The sequence below is a fragment of the Trachypithecus francoisi genome, unplaced genomic scaffold, assembly GCF_009764315.1.
Source record: "Trachypithecus francoisi isolate TF-2019V2 unplaced genomic scaffold, Tfra_2.0 Lachesis_group8, whole genome shotgun sequence".
Classification (NCBI taxonomy): Eukaryota; Metazoa; Chordata; class Mammalia; order Primates; family Cercopithecidae; genus Trachypithecus; species Trachypithecus francoisi.
The window spans coordinates 50,353,448-50,379,288 of record NW_022681473.1 but is presented as its reverse complement, the minus strand read 5'-3'; the positions used below and the strand labels follow the sequence as shown (position 1 = coordinate 50,379,288).

Here is a 25,841-nt window from a genome sequence, read left to right as displayed (position 1 = left end):
TATAATGGAACAAGTGATATTTATAGGTTAAATCATTCTACAGATATTTATTAAACAATGATTATGTGCTGGGTACTCACTGTGCTAGATGCTATAATCAAAGTAGGAACAAATAAGACCTCGATCTCCTGGAGACCAAAGGTGCATAATTTGCATCTAATTTATATTAATAATTGATGAATTAGTAAACAGTTCCTGTACTCACATACGTGCTGCCAGCCTAATGGGTTACTTAGTTGTCATCATTGACCATCAGCATACCAAAAAGACTAAGATAGTTTAAAATTGTTTTTCTTCAAAATCAAGTTAAAGGGGTTCTTATTTAATATTTCAAAGTACATAATCACATGGTTCAAAAGGCAAAAAGTGGAAACAGTCATACATTGACAATTCTCCTTCCCATTGCTTAGTTCTCAACTTATCCCACAAAAGTAACCACTGTTCTCAGTGTGCATATATATCCTTTTGGAATATTAAAAAATTGACATATCACAGTTATACATATTTTTGTGGTACACGTGATATTTTGATACGTGTATACATTGTGTAACAATCAAATCAGGGTAATTGGAATATCCGTCACCTCCAGCATTTATCTTTTCTTTGTGTTGGGAACATTACAGTTCTTCTCTCTAGCTATTTTGAAATATACAATAGTCTACGGCCATACCACCCTGAACGCGCCCGATCTCGTCTGAAATATACAATAAATTATTCTTAACTATAATTTTCCTATTATCCTATACTAGAACTTATTCCTTCTAGGATTGTTTATTTTTTTAATTGTTTTGTGTTCAAGAATTAGCACAATTTATCATTGTGCTAGACTCTGTCATCACAGTAAAACACTAGACTTGTGTATTTGCTTCCTAATAAACGAGCAGTGCTATTAATATAGAAAAAAGATCATTGAATTAGAAATAGAAGTCTTTAAAAATTCTACTAGTACATTGATCATTGAAAGACTTTAATTATCATCTGATTTTCCTTTCTATGCCATTTGGAATTATAAATGGTAATTTTTTTTTTTTTTTTTTTTTTTTGAGACGGAGTCTCGCTCTGTTGCCCAGGCTGGAGTGCTGTGGCCGGATCTCAGCTCACTGCAAGCTCCGCCTCCTGGGTTCCCACCATTCTCCTGCCTCAGCCTCCCGAGTAGCTGGGACTACAGGCGCCCACCACCTCGCCCGGCTAACAATGTTTGGGAAAAGAAATCATTTCACATTGAACAGTAGTTAGACATCGTGCTCATTTTAGATACGATTACTTGAAGCTTGGTTTTGTCAGTTTCGTTAGCTTATACATGCCATTTTGTAGTAATAGTCAATTCAGTATTAGATAATTCTCAGATTTTTATTATTTTATGCTATTTTATACATGAACAATTAGTATTTAATGGTCCCTTGTAAAGTTTTTTCTCAAAATGTAGTGTTAATTTGTCTGCTTGTTTAAAGTTTATTGGAAAAGTTATTTTGCCTATTCAGAGCATAAAACTTTTAGTGCATTTTGTTTTATAAGTGTAGGATACCATGATGATCCCTGGGGAATCTGATTTTTTTTAATAGACAAGAAGTTCCCCATTTTCATTTTTAAATCAAGTTGCTATGGGGCTAGCATCTTTGTCTGCTTAATTTTAAGCACAGTTACCATGACAAAACGTATTTATTTAGCTAATGCCTAACAGTGTCAAATATATACTGCTGGCAACTGGACTAATTTCTGTCTGACTAATAAAAATCCCAAATAAAAATGGTACATTTTCATTTTAAATGGAAAAAGATTAGTTTCTGAGTATAAATTGAGTTTTAAGTTTTTCTTTTTGGTTAATTAAGATCTACTGTGATGCTTTTTTGTTAATTTTCTTTAATATCTATATCTCCTAAATTTAATATTCAGTTCTAAAATAAAGGCAAGTCAGTTGGGTGTGGTGGTTCATGCCTGTAATCCCAGCACTTTGGGAAACTGAGCCTGGCATATCGCTTGAGCTCAGGAGTTTAAGACCAGTTTGGGCAGCACGGTGAGACCCTGTCTCTCCTGATTTTATACTTTTCTTTTTTTTGAAATGTGATCTCACCATATTGCCCAGGCTGGTTTTGAACTCCTGGGCTCAAGTACTGTTCCTGCTTGATACTACAGGCATTCACCACCCCATCCAGCTGGTTTTGTACTTCTTGACAGGAAAAGAAAAATCACCAAGAAATTCCTTAATACATATTTTAATTGCTGCTTTATAAAATTTATCAGTACAGCTTTAGAACATCACACTAGATAATAGTGTTGTGCTGTTATTTCCTTTTTAATTTATTAAGAAAAAGGAAGATGCAGGGGAATGAATCTTTATTGAACTTTCCTGGCCTGTTCAAGGAATAGTAAATAAACCAAGTTAGCTGGAGGGGAGTGGAGAGGGCCTTGTAGGCCATTGTTAAAACCTTAGGCTTTTACTCAGGTTGAGATGAGAAGTCACTGGAGAGTGTTGAACAAAGAAGTGACATTATGTGACTTAAGCTTTAAGAGGGTTGCTTTGCTCTATTGAGAATAGATTCTACCTGGGCAAGAAAGGAAGCAATGAATATTTAGGAGGCTTTGGTAATAATTTGGGCAAGAGAGCATGATGGCTTAGGCTAGAGTGGGAGCAATGAAGATATGATAAGAGTTTATATTCTGTACATATTATGACAGTAGAGATAACAGGATTCTCCAGTGTGATGGGTGAGAAAGAGGGGAGTTATGTTTTTGGCCTAAGCCAAGGTAATGATGAGATTGCCCCTAACTGAGATGAGGGAAGACTATGGGGAGGAAGGTCAGTTCAGTTTTGGACATGTTAAGTTCAAGTTATCTATTAGACAGCCAACTGGAGATGTTGAGTAGGCTATTGGAATATAATTCTTCAGCTCAGAGAAGAAGATACATATATATTTGTGAGTCATTAGCTTATTGAAGGTATTTACACCCACAAAGCTAGGTGAAATAGAAAAGAGAAGAGGTCCAAGGTCAGGGGGGGTCACAGCAATGTTAAAACATCAAAATGGTAAGTAAGACTCAGAGAGGAGACTGAGAAATAGTGTTCAATGAATTAGAAAGAAATCTGAAGAAGGTAATACTCCAGAAACCAAGTGAGAAAAATAATTTCAGGGAGAAAAGAGTGTTAGATTGTGTCAAATGGTGATGGATCAGAAGTATGAAGAGAGACTTGACCATTGGTTTTAACAACATTAGAAACCTCATCAAGAACAGATTTAATGAAAAAGTGCCAAAACCTGATTAGAGTCAGCTTACCAGAGAATGAAAGGAGAAGAACTAGAAACAACCAATGAAGACAACTCTTTTGAGGAATTTTACAGAGAAATGAGATCGTGGCTAGGTTGAAGTATGATCATGATAAAGGTGTATGTGTGTGTAATGAATGTGTGAGATGTGAGAAACTGCAGCATGTTTTATAATCTAATTGGAATGATTTAGTAGAGAAAAAATGATGATGAGAAAGAATTGCTGCTGAAATATCTTCAGGTAGGGAAGAGGTAATCGAATCTACTACATTTATGGAAAAGTGGCTATAGGCTGGAGCACAGACAGTTAATCTGTTGTGACAGAATGAAATACCAGGTATATGGATACAGATATTAGAAGGTAATTTGATGATTTGATAAGTAAAAACTAGGTCTAGGTAGATACTTTCCATCGTTTTAAAGAAATGTGTTATAAAAATGATTACCATTTTAGCGTAGTGGAAAGGAATGAAATTGGAGGGAGGTAAACCTGGGTTTAGAGTTTAGTTCTGCCAGTTACTAGCTGACATGTGGCAGAACTTAGTTACAATGCCCCTATATTATTTAGGGATCCAGCAAGAAATAAAATTCACTAAAAAGTGGTTCAAATAAAAACACTTTAATGAAGAGTCTACTTTGAGAGAATGAACAGCATTAAGAAATGGGCAAGATATGGTAAGGCACCTGGAAACTAGCAGTCATGGAAAGCTGTTACCTCACCTGGGGCTGAAGAGGCAAGAGTGGACATGGTGGTTTTAGTTTAGTGATAGCTGAACGTATGAAGGAAGGACTAGCTGGTAAGAGCTATAGTCATGGAGGAACACAGTTGTTGCCAGAGACAATGGTACATAGGTAAGGAAGCAGCAGAGAAGAAATAACCTTGATCTCTCTACTCCTCAATGCCATTTTTCTGCTATTGACCTCCATTGGCTAGATGTAAGCAGAAACCAGCTGCAAGGCTTCTTAGGTGTTACAGAATTTAGGGTTCACTCTCCCTAGGGTCCAGAGAAGGGCAAAAGATGAAAGTGGGAGATGAATGCCGAGTAATCAGTAGAATCATTAAGCCTCAACTTCTCCATATATAAAATGAGGCTACCGCAAAGTTGCTGTAATGTTACATGTACTGCCAAGCACCTGCTACATTGCTAGCATATAGCAGTGTTTATTAAATGACAAATATAAGATGCCTATAGCATAATGGTTAGTCCTTAAAGCTTTGGAATTAGGCAGATCTAGGTTTAAGTTCTGTCCCTGTCACTTACTAATCATGAGACTTTGGGAAGTCTTTGTTTTGTCATCTGTAAAATGGGGAAATAAGGCTTACCACAGATAATTCTAGTAAAGATGACAAGGGACAGTATATAGTAAGCGCCTAACACAGTGCTGGTACGTAGCATGCAGTTTAAGTTACCATGACCATCATGATATTATTTGACTGGAAAGAATAGTAAATGACATCAGTTTCCAAGTAATACTAGTCTCCTCCCCCTCCCACTCCCCCCACACTTTTTTTTCTGCTTCTTATTTTTTCTGCATAGGGTTATTTCTTTGTCACATAGGGTTCAAGGTTACTATCTTTGCACTCTAAACAATTAGAAAATATAGCTTTAGTTAAACTTTTTGGCTATTCATTTATTTTGTTTTTGATTTATGTTTGCTAAACACACACAAAGAGTTAAGTGAATTTTTTTATTGGGCCTAAGTTGGAAGGCATAGAAAAAGTTGGAAACACTGAATTCAATCAGTTTCATTAGCATAGATTTATATATGAGACTCAAGTAAAATGTCATCAAGAAATAGGAGAATATAGGATGCTGTAACAGTTAATTCAGAACCGTACTATAATAAGTATTCTTTTTAAATTTCACATAAATATAACAGTTCTGTAAGCTTGATTTGAGGGCACATACATGTTTTTCTTTTTGGCTACATAGAGAACAATGAAATAAAGCCTCATTGACGTAATTGAACCTGATAACATCTCCTGGTTGTACTGCTGATGTTTCACTGTGGTTTTGGTGGTTTTCTAGAGCTCCGTAGAGCATGTTAGACTTAAAAACATATTCAAACAGAAACTTTTATCAGGATTCAACTTTTTAACCATAAAGAAAAAATGAATTTAAATAAAGGCATAGTCTTGGGTACACTTAAATCAACTTAAATAATTTTTAATAGTATATATTACTTAGAGAAATTACTGTTCCTTAATTAGTTTTGAACAAATAACCACAGTATGAAAAGAAATAATTATTTCTGGTATTGTATTATATATTAGCACAGAAGGAAAGAGATAAATATAATAATGGAAGCTCCTAAAAACAGCAAGTTAAAATTTTATGCTTTCATTAAATGATGTCTTATAGTTCGATAGAACTACATTTTTATTTATTTATTTATTTATTTTTATTATACTTCAAGTTCTAGGGTACATGTGCATAACGTGCAGGTTTGTTACATATGTATACTTGTGCCATGTTGGTGTGCTGCACCCATCAACTCGTCAGCACCCATCAATTCATCATTTATATCAGATATAACTCCCCAATGCAATCCCTCCCCCCTCCCCCCCCATGATAGGCCCCAATGTGTGATGTTCCCCTTCCCGAGTCCAAGTGATGTCATTGTTCAGTTCCCACCTATGAGTGAGAACATGCGGTGTTTGGTTTTCTCTTCTTGTGATAGTTTGCTAAGAATGATGGTTTCCAGCTGCATCCATGTCCCTACAAAGGACGCAAACTCATCCTTTTTTATGGCTGCATAGTATTCCATGGTGTATATGTGCCACATTTTCTTAATCCAGTCTGTCACAGATGGACATTTGGGTTGATTCCAAGTCTTTGCTATTGTGAATAGTGCCGCAATAAACATACGTGTGCATGTGTCTTTGTAGTAGAATAATTTATAATCCTTTGGGTATATACCCAGTAGTGGGATGGCTGGGTCATATGGTACATCTAGTTCTAGATCCTTGAGGAATTGCCATACTGTTTTCCATAATGGTTGAACTAGTTTACAATCCCACCAACAGTGTAAAAGTGTTCCTATTTCTCCACATCCTCTCCAACATTGTTTGGAGTTTTCTCCTGTTGTTGTTTCCTGACTTTTTAATGATTGCCATTCTAACTGGTGTGAGATGGTATCTCATTGTGGTTTTGATTTGCATTTCTCTGATGGCGAGTGATGATGAGCATTTTTTCATGTGTCTGTTGGCTGTATGAATGTCTTTTGAGAAATGTCTGTTCATATCCTTTGCCCACTTTTTGATGGGGTTGTTTGTTTTTTTCTTGTATATTTGTTTGAGTTCTTTGTAGATTCTGGATATTAGCCCTTTGTCAGATGAGTAGGTTGCAAAAATGTTCTCCCATTCTGTAGGCTGCCTGTTCACTCTGATGGTAGTTTCTTTTGCTGTGCAGAAGCTCTTTAGTTTAATCAGATCCCATTTGTCAATTTTTGCTTTTGCTGCCGTTGCTTTTGGTGTTTTAGACATGAAGTCCTTGCTCATGCCTATGTCCTGAATGGTACTAGAACTACATTTTTAAAACATACCATAGCACTATAACTTTTTGTTTTAAACTGGAATTAAAAATTTAGTTTTATTTTTTAATTCTTATATTTAAGTTACTTACAAGATTTACTTTGGTATTGGGGTTTAGATGCCTAAAACTTTGCTGACTTGGAAACAATGTGTATCAGAGCATTTACTGTCTACTTGGAAGTAAAATTTTAAAATAGCTACATTTTATTATATATGAGGAATGAGTGCTTGAACCAATATTTCTTAAAACTTTTAATGTACATGTACCGCCAACTATGCATTCAGTATGTATGGTAGCTACCCACCAACTTAAGGTAAATGTATAAAAAAGAATCACAATTTTTGAAAACTAAAAAATTAAAATATTTTATATCAGTGTGTATTTGCAATATTAAAGGTATCTCTGTTTAGCTCAATGTTGAGTAAATAGGCTGCTTGTTGTAGGTTCATTGTATATCGTCATATTCTTTTCTCATCTCTATTTCGCTTAAATTGGAAAAATCCAACCAAAATTTTAATTTATGAGGAACGCCAGCAGCGGTTTTTTGACTGTTGGTTCTGAATACTCAGATTAAACAGGGACTCTGGAATTAAGAGATTGCTCACTGAAGACTCTTTCAAGGCTGAGTCACTTGCTAAGTTGATGGACATTATCATGCTTGAAAGTTTAAGAAATAGAGGCTTTTGCATTTTATTGAAAATAGCACTGTTTGCTCTTTATATTTTATATTTGCTTTTAAATATTTTATTTTCCAGTTTTTGCACAGCACACTGAAAAGATGTATATTCTGTATCCAAAAAGTTGAGTGCATTTACATTTATGCTATTTCTTTAACATTGAACTCAGCATAATGTATTTTAACCACCAGCCCCTTTCTTTGAAAACAACAACAACAAAAACAGGGTATATAGATTTGCAGTTAGTATAGTACTCATTGCTTAGCAAAGCTTTTTCTTGATGTGCAGATAACTGATTTTTTCTCTCAGGATTGATTTCAACACATTTTTCCCATTCTATATCATAGTTTACAAAATAAATATTAAAGTAGGAAAAAATTATCTTTTATAGTATGGATTTTTCAGAGGTAAACATGTAAAAACTTGTCTGCTGTTCTTTCTCATGTGTATTACACATATACCAAGAGCTGATTTGGACTCTGCACTTCAGTGCACTTATCAAGCAGTAAAGTAAAATATCTGGTTTTTCTTTCAGCAAAATGTTCATCATTTGTGTGGCTGAGAGTTTTATAAATCTCTCAACAATAGTCTATCTTTTTTATATGCTTTTGCTAGGAGGAGCGCAGAATCTGAATGGTGCCTGTGTAGTTTTTGTCTCTTCTCTTTTAGGAAAAAAAATCTTCAGTTTCATATATGAAAGCATTTTGTGCTTGTTTTAGAAAGATTCTGTTCATTTACAAAGAGGTTTTTATGTTTTGTTTGAAAACTTTCCATAGCTTCATGTTATTATTTGATAAAGTTTCAAAATAGACAACATCCAGAAGAATATAGGGTAAATGAATTACTAGTCAAAAAGAAATCCAGCTTTTAGATAATTGCTGTTGTATGTGCTAGTAAAATTTTTGGTTTTATCCCATTGTGTGGTATTATCACATGCACAGATTTATATTGTTTGCATTAGAGTCCTATTCTTGATTTAGGCTTAACATTTATTCTGAGCTATTTATGTTACCTTGTTTTTATCAATACCTTAGGCTTTAGAAACCAATTTTGAGCCATTTATTTATTTTATTGATTGGGGAGTATAATGCAACACAATGAAAATAATGCAAATTTAAAAGATATAAATAATATTCAAATGGTGTGAAAATACTTTAGGAAAGACGATTTGTTCTCTTTTAGAATAATGCACGTCTTAGAGAACCTTTTCAGCTTTTAAGAATGTAATTTGTTAAGATAACGAGATTTCTGTGGAAATCAAAATTAACCTTATAGTTCACAATTATGAAATATATGCAAACTAATTGTTTCCTTTTTCCCTCTAGATATTCTGGGACAAGGAGGAACAACTAGTGATTGACAAATCATAATTTGATAAATAATGGCTAATACTCTATTACTGTTTCCTAGTTTAAAATTTTATGTTTTTAAATATATATATATATTTTGTGTATACGTATATGTAATCTAATATTACAGAGACACTTAGCAGTATTTTCATTAAGTATTTGCTCTTTGCATATTTCTCACTTTATTCTGTCATTAGTTCTCCCACTGTCCAGGATCATTCCTATCAAGTACAAGCATGCTTTAGAACCTACCATGTTAAAAAAAAAGTATTATTCTCACATTTTTTTCTAATGATTGCTTCATTTCATTCTTGCCTTCACAGCACAGTTTTTCAAAAGAGTTTTCTCTAGTCACTTTCTCTACTTCCTTACCTTCCTAAATTCATCTTAACTTTTAACTAAAGCTGAACAAATATTTATGAAATACGTGTAAAGTATAGAGACGAAAGAAACAGACACCATCGACCCACCATTACTGTTATTTTTGAACATTGCCATTAACATTGAAGTTCCCTGTGTGTCACTCCTGGATCTGGTTCACTTCTTTCTCTTTTAGAGATAATCACCTTCCTGAATTTCTTTACCGTTTACCATACGTATTTCTAATAAGCATATGTCAGTGTGTATTTCATTTTAAATGAGTGAAGTTATACTGTATGTATCTGTCTGTGATTTGCTTTTCTTGTTCAACATTGTTTCTGAGATCCATCCATATACTATGTAGCTGTATGTACTTCATTCATTTTCACTGCTGTACTCCATTGTATGAATATACCAAAATTTTTCTCTTTTATTGTTGATGAACATTTGGGTTGTATCTAGTTTTTTGCTACTCTAAGCTGCACAGCTATGTGCATTCTTCTTGTCTCCTTCTATCAAACTGTAGCAAAGGACCAAGTTTTTGAGTTTTTCCCTGATCTGTTGTGGATTGATGCTTTTGTAAAATATACTAAAAATGTCTCACCAATGTCAAATTGCTATAAAAATATATAAACCTTTACTCTGAATTTCTGTATTTATCTTGTTATGGACTGCATTTTGAATACTGCTCTAAGATGTGTACCTAGCTGTGGAATTCCTGGGTCGTTCATCTTCTATTACTTATGGAGAAAATTGTTTTCTCAAAATCACTAATATTCTAGTTGCTCAAATTACACAGAAGGCAGTCTGCCAGCTCTTTGTGGCTTTCTGTGTATCTGCTTTCAATTCCTAATATGAAGGGGATTTCACAGTAAGACCTGCTGCTTTAGGGTAATGTAATTTTCATCCTAGAGAAAGTGACTGCAAATAAGATTAGGCTTTGCTTAAGAATTGATTCAAAGCCAACCTAGCAAGCACAAGTGAGAGAAAACTATGATAATGGGATAAAGGGCCAGGAGGAGTGAATTTATTGAGGGAGATGGTCTGTAATATTGTAATACTACAATATTGTAATATGCAATATTGAGGAAGATGGTCTGTAATATTGTAATACTATAATATTGAAATATTGTAATACAAAATGCTACAGTAGAGAGATCTAAAGAAAGCAAACAGAGAAAAAAAAAGCATTGTACATAGTAAGATTTTTAGAGACCTTTAGGAGTCCAGTTAAAATAGGGCATACATTCCTTCTCATGTTAGCAGGCTTCCTTCTGCATAGGCAGCCTTACAATTGTCTCAATGCCTTAGAGAACTTTCACAAAATATAAGCTGAGATTGCTCTTATAAGTAAGCAGCAGGACTACTTTATATCAGTGTTTCTCCACTGTATTTTCATTACAACCCCAAATCCAGGAATATATATATGTTTATATTATATATACATATACAAAATATTATCTATACATATATAAAATATTGTATATACATATATAAATATGTTATATATATATGTTTCCCTAATCTCCTGCTTCATGTCATTTTCATACCAAAGATGTACAGTACATCTGTTTGTATACTGTAACCTTTGGAGGGCTACGAACCATTTTAATTTTCAAGATTTTTTTTTTCCCCCCAAGAACCAATTACCACCTGCTTAGGAGTGATAGCACCCCTGTTGAGAGTATATCACATGAATACAAACATGGCTGTTGGCATTAGAGTACAAATATTTAAAAAGGTAATGTTTATTTAATCATGTAGGTCAATGAAGTGGGGAAGGCAGACTACTCAATGTTAAGAAACCATCCTAATGAAAGTATACTTGAGTGAGCAACACATCAACTTCTACTTAGGGTAATGAATCAGGGAAATAAGGTATACAAGTATTTTTCTCTGTTTGATGGTGTTATTGTGGGAGAAGTATAGAAATATGGATCAGATGATAGTACAGTTAGGTAAGGTTGTAGACCGAGAATGCAAATTAGTTCATTGATGCCTCTCTCTTAGGTGATTTTTAGTGATACATGGTATGGCTCTGTTTTCACTCCTGTCTCTTCTATACATCTATTCGTGAACTTAAGAAAACATCAGATTTATAGATGTCATGATAATGGGAGGAATGAAGAATAGGGTAGTTGACATTCTCAATCTCCAAAGAAACTGACAGGCTAAAATAAGGGCAGAAGTAAAGTATTGCAGTTGGGTCTAAAAAGCCATATTTATAAGAATAGCATGGAGGAAAATGGATCATAACAATATCATGTATAGAAGAAACTTAGGGATTTTAGGTTATGTTAATCTTAAGAAGCATTTTAGGAAGCTATTAACGTCTTTATTTGCAATAATTAGTGTCCCTTGAATCTAGATTATATGCTGATTAAATCACAACCTGAAATAATTATATCAGGACCATATTTAGGACCATATAAAATATTGCTTAAATTTAATGAGTCTGTTATATATATGGTATACTTTGCATGTAGTTGTATCAGAGCCATTTTGTGGGCACTGGTTCATGAGTCTTCCAAGTGATTGTACTGTGTCTGAATTTTCTTTGGGAAGAGATTTTTCTTCAGTGGTAAGAAAGAAATTACGTTCTGCCAAGATATTGATGAGGAGATGGTGATAATGATAATTGACAGTTTTTTGAGTGATTAAGCATGGGTGTATTATGTAAAATATGAGTCAACAAACTAGTCCACTGACCAAATCCTGCCAGCAGCCTGTTTTTGTATGACCTTTGAGCTAATAATTTTTTTTGCATTTCAAAGGGTTATACAACAAAAACAAAAAGCAAAGAATATGCCATGGAGACCTTATGTTGCCTGCAAAGCCCCAAATAAGATCTTTTGCAACCAGAAAACTTAAGCCTGAAGGACAAGAAACAACACAGATAGTTCAATATATAGAAATTATATGATTATATTACAGATTAACTAGGCTCATATTCAATAAAGGTTCAAAGCTACGTACAAAATAGCTGTTATAATGTATTATTTAATCAAAAGGAGAAGACCTGTTTAACTCAGTAAATGTCAAAGAAATTTAGGATTGATGATAGGTAGCAGTTATAGCTTCCTAAATTAAAGTTAATTTTATCTCCTTGGGCATACGTAGTGACTACTATATTGGGTTGGGAAGCAGCCAAAAAGCTTGTTAGGAAGAAGGGCAGGAAAAAAAACTAGGCTGGGACTTAAGTTACCATTGATAGGCTAGTCTATCAAGGAGACAGACAGGAAAACAATCACTAATTATCTGCATATCAAAAGGGGTATGTGCTGCTTTTGATAAATCCATTCCTTTATACTTAATCTAACCCCAAGGACAACAAGCTTTTCAAAATGTTTTTGACAGAAGTACCTTATTGGTAAGAAGATAGCATCACCCATCACCCATGATGAGCCTTTGGAGATGGTGGGTAGGCAGAGAATATCTGATGATAGGTAATTTTTCTTTTATTTTTTGTGACTTAATGTGGTTTTGGATTTATATTTTCCTTTATGTGGTAATATTTGAAGATTAATATGGCTTGTTTTAGTTACTTTATTGTGATAATTCTTTATTTTGATTTCTCAATCACAGATTGTATTAATTAATGAAATATTCTGTCTGGAGATAATTTTTATTCTCAGCATTCCAGTATCTCTTCCAGATTTTGAGCTATATTAGATAATTATAATGGAAAATGCTGAATTTTGTCTTTACATATTCTTGTTTATTTATTTCTGGTTTGTAACCAAGTGAATTTTTTTTTTCCAGATGATTCTTTGGGATTGGGACTTAAAGCAATGGTATAAGCCTCATTATCAAGTAAGTATATCACTAAATAATACCTGTGATGAAACTTTTGACACTTAAAGATTCACAACATTTCTGTGCCATAAGATTTTCTTTAACTAAACTAATAAGTTAACTAGACCCTTCATTGAGATAGATTTTTTTAAAATACATTTTAGCCGGGCACAGTGGCTCAAGCCTGTAATCCCAGCACTTTGGGAGGCCGAGACGGGCGGATCATGAGGTCAGGAGATCGAGACCATCCTGGCTAACATGCTGAAACCCCATCTCTAATAAAAAATACAAAAAACTAGCCGGGCAAGGTGGTGGGTGCCTGTAGTCCCAGCTACTTAGGAGGCTGAGGCAGGAGAATGACGTAAACCCGGGAGGCGGAGCTTGCAGTGAGCTGAGATCCAGCCACTGCACTCCAGCCTGGGCGACAGAGCGAGACTCCATCTCAAAAAATATATATATAATAAAATACATTTTAATTATAAGGGAAAAAGAAAATGATAAAAAACCAAATTTGTATAAATTGTTATGAAAATATTGCTAATATCATCTGGGCTCAGAATCAACTAATATTTCTATATTAAGAATAAGATTTTTTCCTTTTCTGATGTGGACCACTGATCTATAAAGGGGAAAAAATAGATGTAAGGCCGTGTCTGAGACAAAGCAAAGCAATTGGCAACATATTTTATTAGGGAAGTAAAGATACCCAACTTTTATTTTTTGGTAAACTTTTTATTGAATTATAACATACATGCAGAAAAGTGTACAGCTCAATTTTCAGAAGTTAAACATCCCATGTAACTGGTACCAAAATGAAGAAATGGAATGTTTCCAGTATCTCAGAGGCCTCGCTTATGCCCAATTCCAGTCATTACCTATATCCTCAAAGGTAAATCCTATCCGACTTCTAGTAACTAGTTTTGCTAATTTTTGAACACTATATATATACAAATGAAATAATATGTGTTAAGATTAATTTTTTGAGTACCTAAGTAATATATGTTTATATCAGATAAAATGAAAATAGAAGTATTTAATATAGGGAGAAAAAAGAAAAATCACTCATAAAACATCAAGCAATAACTGTGTTAACTGTGTTAACTTTTGATGTATATCTTTATTGATCTTTCCCATTATGCCAAATTTACTTAATAATTCTAATAGCTTATTTGAAGATTAAGTCTTGAAGTACACAATAATGTTATCTATGAGTAAAGACAGATTTATTTATTTATTTCCAAACCTATGCCTTTTATTTCGTTTTCTCATGTTATTGTACTCTCTAAGAGTACAATCCAGTGTTGAATGGAAGTGGTATGAGTAGGCAACCTTGTTTTTCTTCATGAACTCAGGGAGAAAATGTTCAACATATCACCACTAATGCTTTTTTATAGATACCCTTTAGCAAATTAAGGAAGTTTTATTCTAATTCTAGTTTACTAAGGACTTTTTTTCTCTTTTTAAGTCATGAATGGATATAGAATTTTATCTCATGCTTTTTCTGCATCTACTCAAATGATTCGAGAATTTTTTTCTAATTATTCTACGAATGTGGTGAATTGCATTAATTGGTGTGTTTGTTAAACCATCCATGTATTCCCAGAATAAAGTAAATTTGATCAAGATGTATTTTTTAAAATCTTTATCCCTAGATTCTATTTGTTAATGTTTTGTTCAGAAATTTTGAATTTGTGTTTATGAGAGAGTGTTGGCCTATAAATTCTTACTTTTCATAATGTTCTTGGCATTATATTGGTATCACGGTTACCAAGAACCTTGATATCAAAATAAAATAAGGTGAGATATTTACCCTTTCTATTATCTCAAAAAGTTTGGGTAAGATTAGAAGTTGGTATTATTTCCTCCTTTAATGTTTGGAAGAATGCTCTGGTGAAGCTATCTCACCTTGAAGAATTCTTTTGTGGACAAATTTTAAGTTATGGATTCAGTTTCTTTAATTGTTTTAGTACTATTTAGGTTTTCCATCTTTTCTTCTAACAATTGAGTTACTTGTGTTTTTTAGGAATTCTTTTTTTTGTTGTTGTTCCTTCTGGCATTTGTGAGACTACTGAAAGCCCTATTTTAATTTCAAAATAGAAATCTTTTTGAGGATTTCTACTTGGTTTATCTGTCTCTCTTAGCCACTTTTATAAATTCGCAAATGCCTTTAGAGGAAAAGCAGGTCTGAATTTAAGCTCACTACTTTGTTTTTCTCATCACTTTGAGATCTTGTTTGGCCCTCCCTGTCTTCATAACTCTGAACTGCAATTTCGGTCTTCCAGCCCCTTGAGACTATAGATCTCTACTCTGTTTTCTGGCCTCTTTTGTGCTTTTCATCCTCTCTGCTCTGTGCCAGTTATGAATCAGCAGAAAATTCCTAGAGGGAAAAGAGTAGCACAGAATGTTGGGTTTCTTTTAATCTTCTCTCTTAATTCTGGGTTCTTGGCCTTTTATGCCCTGGCTGTTTGGTTGTGTTTTGATGCCTTGAAATGTATGCTATTTATATTTTATTTCAGCTTTTCTAGTTGTTCTAGACAGAAGAGTTGGTCTGATACAAACCAGTCCCTCTTGGCTGGAAAATTAGGCAAGCCTCTTAAGACACTGAACCTATTTCCTCACCTACAAATTGAGAATAATACCAGTTCCCTCAAAGGGCTAATTAATATGTGCCTGGTACTCAGTACAAATGTGAGCCAATATTATATAAATTTCAATAATAATAAATACTAATCTGAACTTGAAGTATAAGAGAGAAATGAGCATTTTTTTCTTTAAAAGGCCAGAGAGTAAATATTTTAGCATTTGCAGAACATACAGCCATTGCTACCTTCTGCCACCCCCACTGCTTCTCCTCCTTCTCTCGTTTTTCCTCTTCTCCCTGCCACTCCTCTTCTTTTTCAATAACCATTTAAAACATAAAAACTATTCTTAACTTTCTGTTCAACAATCAAGATTTTGCCAAAAAAAAGTGAATGGAAAATAGGAATTTAAGTTCAACTTTTAAAATTGTGGCAAATAATTTGAATATTCAATTTGATCTGTCACTCTCTTGCTCATTTCTCTCCTGTTTCAACCAGAGTAAAAGTCTTTGTCATGTACGTAAAAGAACTTACACAACATGGTTCCCTCTCTTACTCTCTTGTACTTCTCTGTCTTTGTCTTCTGCTACTTTCTCCTTCATTTACTCTGTTCCAGCTGCACTGGCCTCCTTGTTATTCCCCAAGCAAGTCAGACAGGCTTCTAACTCAGGTCTTTGCACTTGCTACTCTTTCTGCCTGGAATGCTTATTTCCTACACCTTGTCATGTCTTTACATAAGCATTTCCTTCTTAGTGAGGCATACCCCAACTATCCTCTCTAAAATTGCATTGTGTTCTATCACATCTTTTTCCCTTAACTTAGTTTATTTTCTGTTTTTAGCAACCTGTTCAAAATCTATTATATACGACCCTTCATTACTCATACTACTTAGCTTGGAATCCAGTATTCTCAAACATTTGGTCCCAACATGTCTTTCCAGCCTGTTTTTCATTGCTTTCTTATATAATCTGTACTTTAACAATTTCATGTTCCCTGTATAGCATTATTTTACCGCTTAAACATTGTATTTTACCACGTTTATACTTGTATTTATGCGGTGTCCATTTTGTCCAGTATACTTCCCCAATACATTTTTGTTTTGTTTTATTGTAAACAAATATAAATATAATCCTAACAAATTTTTAGGGCCCAGCTCAAAATGCTACCACTTCCATAAAATTTCTGTTACCATCCAAATGGAAGTTTTCTATATCTCTTTTGAACTCTAATGCCGTGTTGTCAGTATATATATATATATATTTTTTTTCATTTTTTGAGACGAAGTTTCACTCTTGTTGCCCAGGCTGGAGTGCAATGGCATGATCTCAGCTCACCGCAACCTCCACCTCCTGGGTTCAAGCGATCCTCCTGCCTTAGCCTTCCAAGTAGATGCGATTACAGGCATGCACCACCATGCCCAGCTAATTTTGTATTTTTAGTAGAGATGGGGTTTCTCCATGTTGGTTAGGCTGGTCTCGAACTCCTGACCTCAGGTGATCTCCCCACCTCGACCTCCCAAAGTGCTGGGATTACAGGGGTGAGCCACCACACCTGGCCATTTTGTCTATATTTTTATCTCTTCACTTTCTGTTAATAATAACAGTACTATCTTTGCCTTTAGTTATTTGTACTCTACATTACTTTATATGCTCTGCGTGTGTTACCATATTTAATTCTCTCTTTTCCTCCTTGCTAAGTACAGTGATTAACTCTAGAAATAATGTAAGAGGAAATCAAGTGAGAACTATGAAAAATGGAAAGAGGAAGGCAGACTGGCTAGGGACCTTAGTACAGGAAAAACAACACAGTGACAGAGTCTCTTATGACCCACACCCAACAGCAAAACATGGTCTAGGCCCCCACTCTCAACCTAAAAACATAAGGTGACACAGGTAGGCTTATTCTTTCCCCTGGATTAAACAAGAGCCCTGCCAACAACACTAAGCAAGTCTGGTGGCTCTAGCAAGGGGGAATTAATTTGGAGCCACTGGCAATCAGTGGCTAGGGAGAAGCTTTCTCCTTCCCTCCTGGGCATGAGACTCCTCTTCCCCACTGACAGACACTGGGTAGCCAATGTGCCTGGCAAAGGGGATATCCTTACAAATGCCAAGCCCAGAAAGTGATCTTTATTCCTGTGGCCTGGAGACTCCTTTCTATCCCCTAAAGGAACCAGATGACCCAACCTGAGGAAGCTTTCTCTCCCTCTACCCTAAGGTACCGGTATGGACTAGTGGGAACCTAAGGGGCACCAAAACAAAACAAAACAAAAATTCAAACACACCAAAATGATTGTGAATGCTTTGAAAATTGTCATCCAAACCACAGCCCACAAAAGTAGGCCAGGACCTATGTGACAAACCTAAATGGGGATACTGCCTTCTAATGTCAAAGATTTTGGTAGGACCCAGAGTCTTGTAAGTTATAGTCAAAATATTGAGAATAAAATAAAAAATCACCCATCATACCAAAACCAAGAAAATCACGAATAAGAAAAAGGAATGACAACACCAAGATGAATCAGATTTGGAATCATCTGGCAAGGATTTCTAAAGCAAACGTCATAAAAATGCTCTAACAAATAATTACAAAGTATCTTGAAACAAATGGAAAAAGAAAGAAAATATTAGCAAAAGAAATATAAATTATAAAAAAGCAAATGGAAATTATAGAGCTGAAAAATACAATAATAGAAATTTAAAATTACTGGATAGGATGAATAACAAAGTGGAGATGACAGTAGGATAGAATCTGTGAGCTTAAGCATAGATCAATAGAATTTACCCAATTTTTACAACACAGAGAAAACAGAAACAAAATGAACAGAGTCCTAGGGACCTGTTGGGCAGTAACAAAGAACCAACATTTGTATTATTGGTGTTTGAAAAGGAGAAAGAGTGTTTGAAGAAATAATGGCTGAAAACTTCTCAAATTTAGCCAAAAACATAATCCTACAGATTCAAGAAGCTTTCTGAACCCCAAATAGTATCAACCTCTCAAAATCTACTCTAAGACATGTCATAATTAAACTTCTGAAAGCTAACGACAAAGAGAATATCTTAAAAAGCATCAGAGAGAAACAACACTTTACCTATAGGGGAACACCAATTCAAGTAATAGCAGATTTCTCACTTAAAACCATGAAGGCCAGAAGGAAGTGGCAGAACACTTTTGAAGTGCTGGAAGAAAATGGCTGTAAAGTCTATATCCAGCAAAAGTATTCTTAAAGAATGAAGGGGGTTAGATTCCAAGATGGCCGAATAGGAACAGCTCCAGGCTACAGCTCCCAGCATGAGCGATGCAGAAGATGGGTGATTTCTGCATTTCCAACTGAGGTACCGGGTTCATCTCACTGGGGCTTGTTGGACAGTAGGTGCAGGACAGTGGGGGCAGCCCACAGACTGTGAACCTAAGCAGGGTGAGGCATCACCTCAGCCGGGAAGTGCAAGAGGTCGGGAAATTCCCTTTCCTAGCCAAGGGAAGCCGTGACAGACAGCACCTGGAAAATTGGGTCATTCCCACCCTAATACTGCGCTTTTCCAATGGTCTTAGCAAATGGCACACCGGGAGATTATATCCTGCGCCTGGCTCGGAGGGTCTCACGCCCACAGAACCTTGCTCACTGCTAGAACAGCAGTCTGAGATTGAACTGCAAGGCAGCGGTGAGGCTGGGAGAGGGGCGCCCGCCATTACTGAGGCTTGAGTAGGTAACCAAAGCCGCGAGGAAGCCGCTTTGGAGCCCTTCGCAGTTCAAGGAGGCCTGCCTGCCTCTGTAGACTCCAATGCTGGGGGCAGGGCATAGCTGAACAAAAGGCAGCTGAAACTTCTGCAGACTTAAATGTTCCTGTCTGACAGCTTTGAAGAGAGTAGTGGTTCTCCCAGCACAGAGTTTGAGATCTGAGAACTGACAGACTACCTCCTCAAGTGGGTCCCTGACTCCTGAGTAGCCTAACTGGGAGGTACCTCCCAGTAGGGGCCGAAGGACACCTCATACAGCTGGGTGCCCCTCTGAGAGGAAACTTCCAGAGGAACGATCAGGCAGGAACATTTGCCCTTCTGCAATATTTGCAGTTCTGCAGCCTATGCTAGTGATACCCAGGCAAACAGGGTCTGGAGTCAACCTCAGGCAAAATCCAACAGACCTGCAGCTGAGGGTCCTGACTGTTAGAAGGAAAATTAACAAACAGAAAGGACATCCACACTCAAAGCCCATCTGTACCTCACCATCATCAAAGACTAAAGGTAGATAAAACCACAAAGATGGGGAGAAACCAGAGCAGAAAAGCTGAAAATTCTAAAAATCAGAGCACCTCTCCCCCTCCAAAGGAACACAACTCGTCGCCAGCAACGGAACAAAGCTGGACAGAGAATGACTTTGACAAGTTGAGAGAAGAAGGCTTCAGACGATCAGACTTCTCGGAGCTAAAGGAGGAAGTTCAAAACCGTCACAAAGAAGCTAAAAACCTTGAAAAAAGATTAGACGTATGGATAACTAGAATAACCAGTCTAAAGAAGTCCCTAAATGACCCGATAGAGCTGAAAATCATAGCACAAGAACTACCTGACGCATGCACAAGCTTCAGTAGCTGATTCGATCAACTGGAAGAAAGGATATCAGTGATTGAAGATCAAATGAATGAAATGAAGCGAGAAGAGAAGTTTAGAGAAAAAACAGTAAAAAGAAATGAACAAAGCCTCCAAGAAATATGGGACTATGTGAAAAGACCAAATCTATGTCTCATTGGTGTACCTGAAAGTGATGGGGAGAATGGAACCAAGTTGGAAAACGCTCTTCAGGATATTATCCAGGAGAACTTCCCCAACCTAACAAGGCAGGCTGACATTCAAATTCAGGAAATACAGAGAACACCAAAAAGATACTCCTTGAAAAGAGCAACTCCAAGACACATAATTGTCAGATTGACCAAAGTTGAAATGAAGGAAAAACTGTTAAGGGCAGCCAGAGAGAAAGGTCGGGTTACCCACAAAGAGAAGCCCGTCAGACTAACAGTGGATCTCTCAGCAGAAACTCTACAAAACAGAAGAGAATGGGGGCCAATATTCAACATTCTTAAAGAAAAGAATTTGCAAACCAGAATTTCATATCCAGCCAAACTAAACTTCATAAGTGAAGGAGAAATAAAATCCTTTACAGACAAGCAAATGCTGAGTGATTTTGTCACCACCAGGCCTGCCCTACAGGAGTTGCTGAAGGAAACACTAAACATGGAAAGGAACAACCGGTACCAGCCACTGCAAAAACATGCCAAATTGTAAAGACCATCGACACTATGAAGAAACCGCATCAACTAACAAGCAAAATAAGTACCTAACATCATAATGACAGGATCAGATTCACACATAACAATATTAACCTTAAATATAAATGGGCTAAATGATCCAATTAAAAGACACAGACTGGCAAACTGGATAAAGAGTCAAGACCCATCAGTGTCTTGACTTATTCGGGAGACCCATCTCACGTGCAGAGACACACATAGGCTCAAAATATAGGGATGGAGGAAGATCTACCAAGCAAATGGAAAACAATAAAAAGCAGGGGTTGCAATCCTAGTCTCTGATAAAACAGACTTTAAGCCAACAAAGATCAAAAGAGACAAAGAAGGCCATTACATAATGGTAAAGGGATCAATTCAACAAGAAGAGCTAACTATCCTAAATATATATGCACCCAATACAGGAGCACCCAGATTCATAAAGCAAGTCCTTAAGAGACTTAGAAGGACACTTAGACTCCCACACAATAATAATGGGAGACTTTAACACCCCATTGTCAACATTAGACAGATCAACGAGACAGAAAGTTAACAAGGATATCCAGGAATTGAACTCAGCTCTGCACCATGCATGGACCTAATAGACATCTACAGAACTCTGCAACCCAAATCAACAGAATATACATTCTTCTCAGCACCACATCGCACTTATTCCAAAAATGACCACATAGTTGAAAGTAAAGCACTCGTCAACAAATGTGTAAAAGAGCAGAAATTATAACAAACTGTTTCTCAGACCACACTACAATCAAACTAGAACTCAGGATTAAGAAACTCACTCAAAACCACTCAACTACATGGAAACTGAGCAACCTTCTCCTGATTGACTACTGGGTACATAGTGAAAAGAAGGCAGAAATAAAGATGTTCTTTGAAACCAATGAGAACAAAGACACAACATACCAGAATCTCTGGGACACATTTAAAGCAGTGTGTAGAGGGAAATTTATAGCACTAAATGCCCATAAGACAAAGCAGGAAAGATCTAAAATTGACACCCTAACATCACAATTAAAAGAACTAAAGAAGCAGGAGCAAACACATTCAAAAGCTAGCAGAAGGCAAGAAATAACTAAGATCAGAGCAGAACTGAAGGAAATAGAGACACAAAAAGCCCTTCAAAAAATCAGTAAATCCAGGAGCTGGTTTTTTGAAAAGATCAACAAAATTGATAGACCACTAACAAGATGAACGAAGAAAAGAGAGAAGAATCAAATAGATGCAATAAAAAATGATAAAGGGGATATCACCACCGACCCCACAGAAATACAGACTACCATCAGATAATACTATTTACACCTCTATACAAATAAACTGGAAAATCTAGAACAAATGGATAAATTCCTGGACACATACACCCTCCCAAGACTAAACCAGGAAGAAGTTGAATCCCTGAATTCACCAATAACAGGCTGTGAAATTGAGGCAATAATGAAGAGCCTACCAACCAAAAAAGTCCAGGACCAGATGGATTCACAGCTGAATTCTACCACAGGTACAAAGAGGAGCTGGTACCATTCCTTCTAAAACTATTCCAGTCAATAGAAAAAGAGGGAATCCTCCCTAACTCATTTTATGAGGCCAACATCATCCTGATACCAAAGCCTGGCAGAGACACAACAAAAAAAGAGAATTTTAGACCAATATCCCTGATGAATATTGATGCAAAAATCCTCAATAAAATACTGGCAAACCGAATCCAGCAGCACATCAAAAAGCTTATCCACAATGATCAAGTGGGCTTCATCCCTGGGATACAAGGCTTGTTCAACATATGCAAGTCAATAAGCGTAATCCATCATATAAACAGAACCAAAGACAAGAACCACATGATTATCTCAATAGATGCAGAAAAGGCCTTTGACAAAATTCAACAGCCCTTCATGCTAAAAACTCTCAATAAATTAGGTATTGATGGGGTGTATCTCAAAATTATAAGAGCTATTTCTGAAAAACCCACAGCCAATATCATACTGAGTGGGCAAAAACTGGAAGCATTCCCTTTGAAAACTGGCACAAGACAGGGATGCCCTCTCTCACCACTCCTATTCAACATAGTGTTGGAAGTTCTGGCCAGGGCAATCAGGCGGGAGAAAGAAATAAACGGTATTCAGTTGGGAGAAGAGGAAGTCAAATTGTCCCTGTTTGTAGATGACATGATTGTATATTTAGAAAACCCCATCACCTCAGCCCAAAATCCCCTTTAGCTGATAAGCAACTTCAGAAAAGTTTCAGGATAGAAAATCAGTGTGCAAAAATCACAAGCATTCTTATACACCAGTAACAAACAGAGAGCCAAATCATGAGTGAACTCCCATTCACAATTGCTTCAAAGAGAATAAAATACCTAGGAATCCAACTTACAAGGGATGTGCAGGACCTCTTCAAGGAGAATTACAAACCACTGCTCAACGAAATAAAAGAGGACGCAAACAAATGGAAGAACATTCCATGCTCATGGATAGGAAGAATCAATATCGTGAAGATGGGCATACTGCCCAAGGTAATTTATTTATAGATTCAATGCCATCCCCTTCATGCTACCAATGACTTTCTTCACAGAATTGGAAAGAACTTATTTAAAGTTTATGTGGAACCAAAAAAGAGCCTGCATTGCCAAGACAATCCTAAGTCAAAAGAACAAAGCTGGAGGCATCATGCTACCTGACTTCAAACTATACTGCAAGCCTACAGTAATGAAAACAGCATAGTACTGGTACCAAAACAGAGATATAGATCAATGGAACAGAACAGAGCCCTCAGGAATAATAGCATACATCTACAACCATCTGATCTTTGACAAACCTGACAAAAACAAGAAGTGGGGAAAGGATTCCCTTTTTAATAAATGGTGTTGGGAAAACTGGCTAGCCATATGTAGAAAACTGAAACCGGATCCCTTCCTTACACCTTATACAAAAATTAATTCAAGATGGATTAAAGACTTAAATGTTAGACCTAAAACCATAAAAACCTTAGAAGAAAACTCAGGCAATACCATTCAGGACATAGGCATGGACGAGAACTTCATGTGTAAAACACCAAAAGCAATGGCAACAAAAGCCAAAATTGAGAAATGGGATCTAATTAAACTAAAGAGTTTCTGCACAGCAAAAGAAACTACCATCAGAGTGAACAGGCAACCTACAGAATGGGAGAAAATTTTTACAATCTACCCATCTGACAAAGGGTTAATATCCAGAATCTAGAAAGAACTTAAAAAAAGTTACAAGTAAAAAATCAAAGAACCCCATCAAAAAGTGGGTGAAGGGTATGAACAGACACTTCTCAAAATAAGACATTTATGCAGCCAACAGACGCATGAAAAAATGCTCATCATCAGTGGCCATCAGAGAAATGCGAATCAAAACCACAACAAGATACTATCTCACACCAGTTGGAAAAGTGGTCATTAAACAGTCAGGAAACAGCAGGTGCTGGAGAGGATGTGGAGAAATAGGAACACTTTTACACTGTTGGTGGGTCTTTAAACTAGTTCCACCATTGTGGAAGCTGGTGTGGTGATTCCTCAAGGACCTAGAACTAGAAATACCATTTGACCCAGCCATCCCACTACTGGGTATATACCCAAAGGATTATAAATCATGCAACTATAAAGACACATGCACACATATGCTTATTGCAGCATTATTCACAATAGCACAGACTTGGAACCAACCCAGATATCCATGAATGATAGACTGCATAAAGAAAAAGTGGCACATATACACCATGGAATACTATGCAGCCATAAATAGGATGAGTTCATGTCCTTTGCAGGGACATGGATGAAGCTGGAAACCATCACTCTGAGCAAGCTATCACAAAAACAGAAAACCAAACACTGCATGTTCTCACTCATAGGTGGAAATTGAACTATGAGAACACTTGGACACAGGGTGGGGAACATCACACACTGGGGCTTGTCGTGGGGTGGAGGAGCGGGCAGAGATAGCATTGAGAGATATGCATAATGTAAATGAGGAGTTGATGGGTACAGCACATCAACATGGCACATGTATGCATATGTAACAAACCTTCACTTTGTGCACATGTACCCTAGAACACAAAGTGTAATATTAATTTAAAAAAAAAGAATGAAGGGGAAAACATTGTGAAGTGAAGGAAAAGAAAAGAATTTGTCAGTGAGACACTTACCTTGCAAGAAAGACAAAAGAAAGTTCTTTAAACCAGGAGTTACCAACCAGTACCGGTTTGTGGCCTGTTAGGAACTGGTACACATAGCTGGAGATGAGCAGCAAGCACATGAGCATTACTGCCTGAGCTCTGCCTCCTGTCAGATCAGCCACCACATTAGATTCTCATAGGAGCACAAATCCTATTGTGAACTGCATATGCAAGGGATTTGGGGTTGTGCACTCCTTATGAGATTCTAAGGCCTAATGATCTAAGGTCTGGATGATGGAACAACAGTTTCATCCTGAAACCATCTCCTTGCACCCCCACCCAGCCTGTGGAAAAATTGTCTTTCACGAAACCTGTCTCTGGTGCCAAAAAGGTTAGGGAACCCCTGCTTTAAACAGAAAGGAAATTATAAAAGAAGGACTCTTGAAGTAACAGGAAGGAAGAAAGAACAGTGAAACAAGAAGAAATAGTGGGAGAATGCAATAGACTATACTTCTTGTGAGTTTCATGAATCATATTTGATGATTGCAATAAAAATTATAACATCATCTGATACTCAAGACAAGACAATTATACTTAAAAGTAGGCAAGGTAGAGACCTAACTGGTAGTAAGGTTTTCACACTTTACTCAAAGTGGTAAAATGTCGATACCAGTAGACTGTGATAAATCACATGTGTACATTGTATTGCCAAGAACAACCGCTAAGAAAACTATATAAAGTAATAAACTCAGAAACTCTATAAATTAATCACGATGGAATCATAAAAAATTCTAGTAACCCCAGAAAAACAAGAAAAAACAAAGGAACAAGGAACAGAAGAAACAAACAGAAAACAATAA

At 36.3% G+C, this 25,841-nt stretch overlaps 1 protein-coding gene across 3 annotated transcripts in view; it reads left to right on the top strand.

Moving 5' to 3' along the window:
- Positions 1 to 25,841, top strand: part of PDE3B (phosphodiesterase 3B) — a 220,582-nt gene that overhangs the window by 106,743 nt on the left and 87,998 nt on the right. For all 3 annotated transcript variants that reach the window (XM_033207671.1, XM_033207670.1, XM_033207669.1), the window contains exon 2: positions 12,948 to 12,998. In XM_033207671.1, coding sequence (XP_033063562.1) covers positions 12,948 to 12,998 — 51 coding nt within the window. The remainder of the gene's footprint in view (positions 1 to 12,947; positions 12,999 to 25,841) is intronic.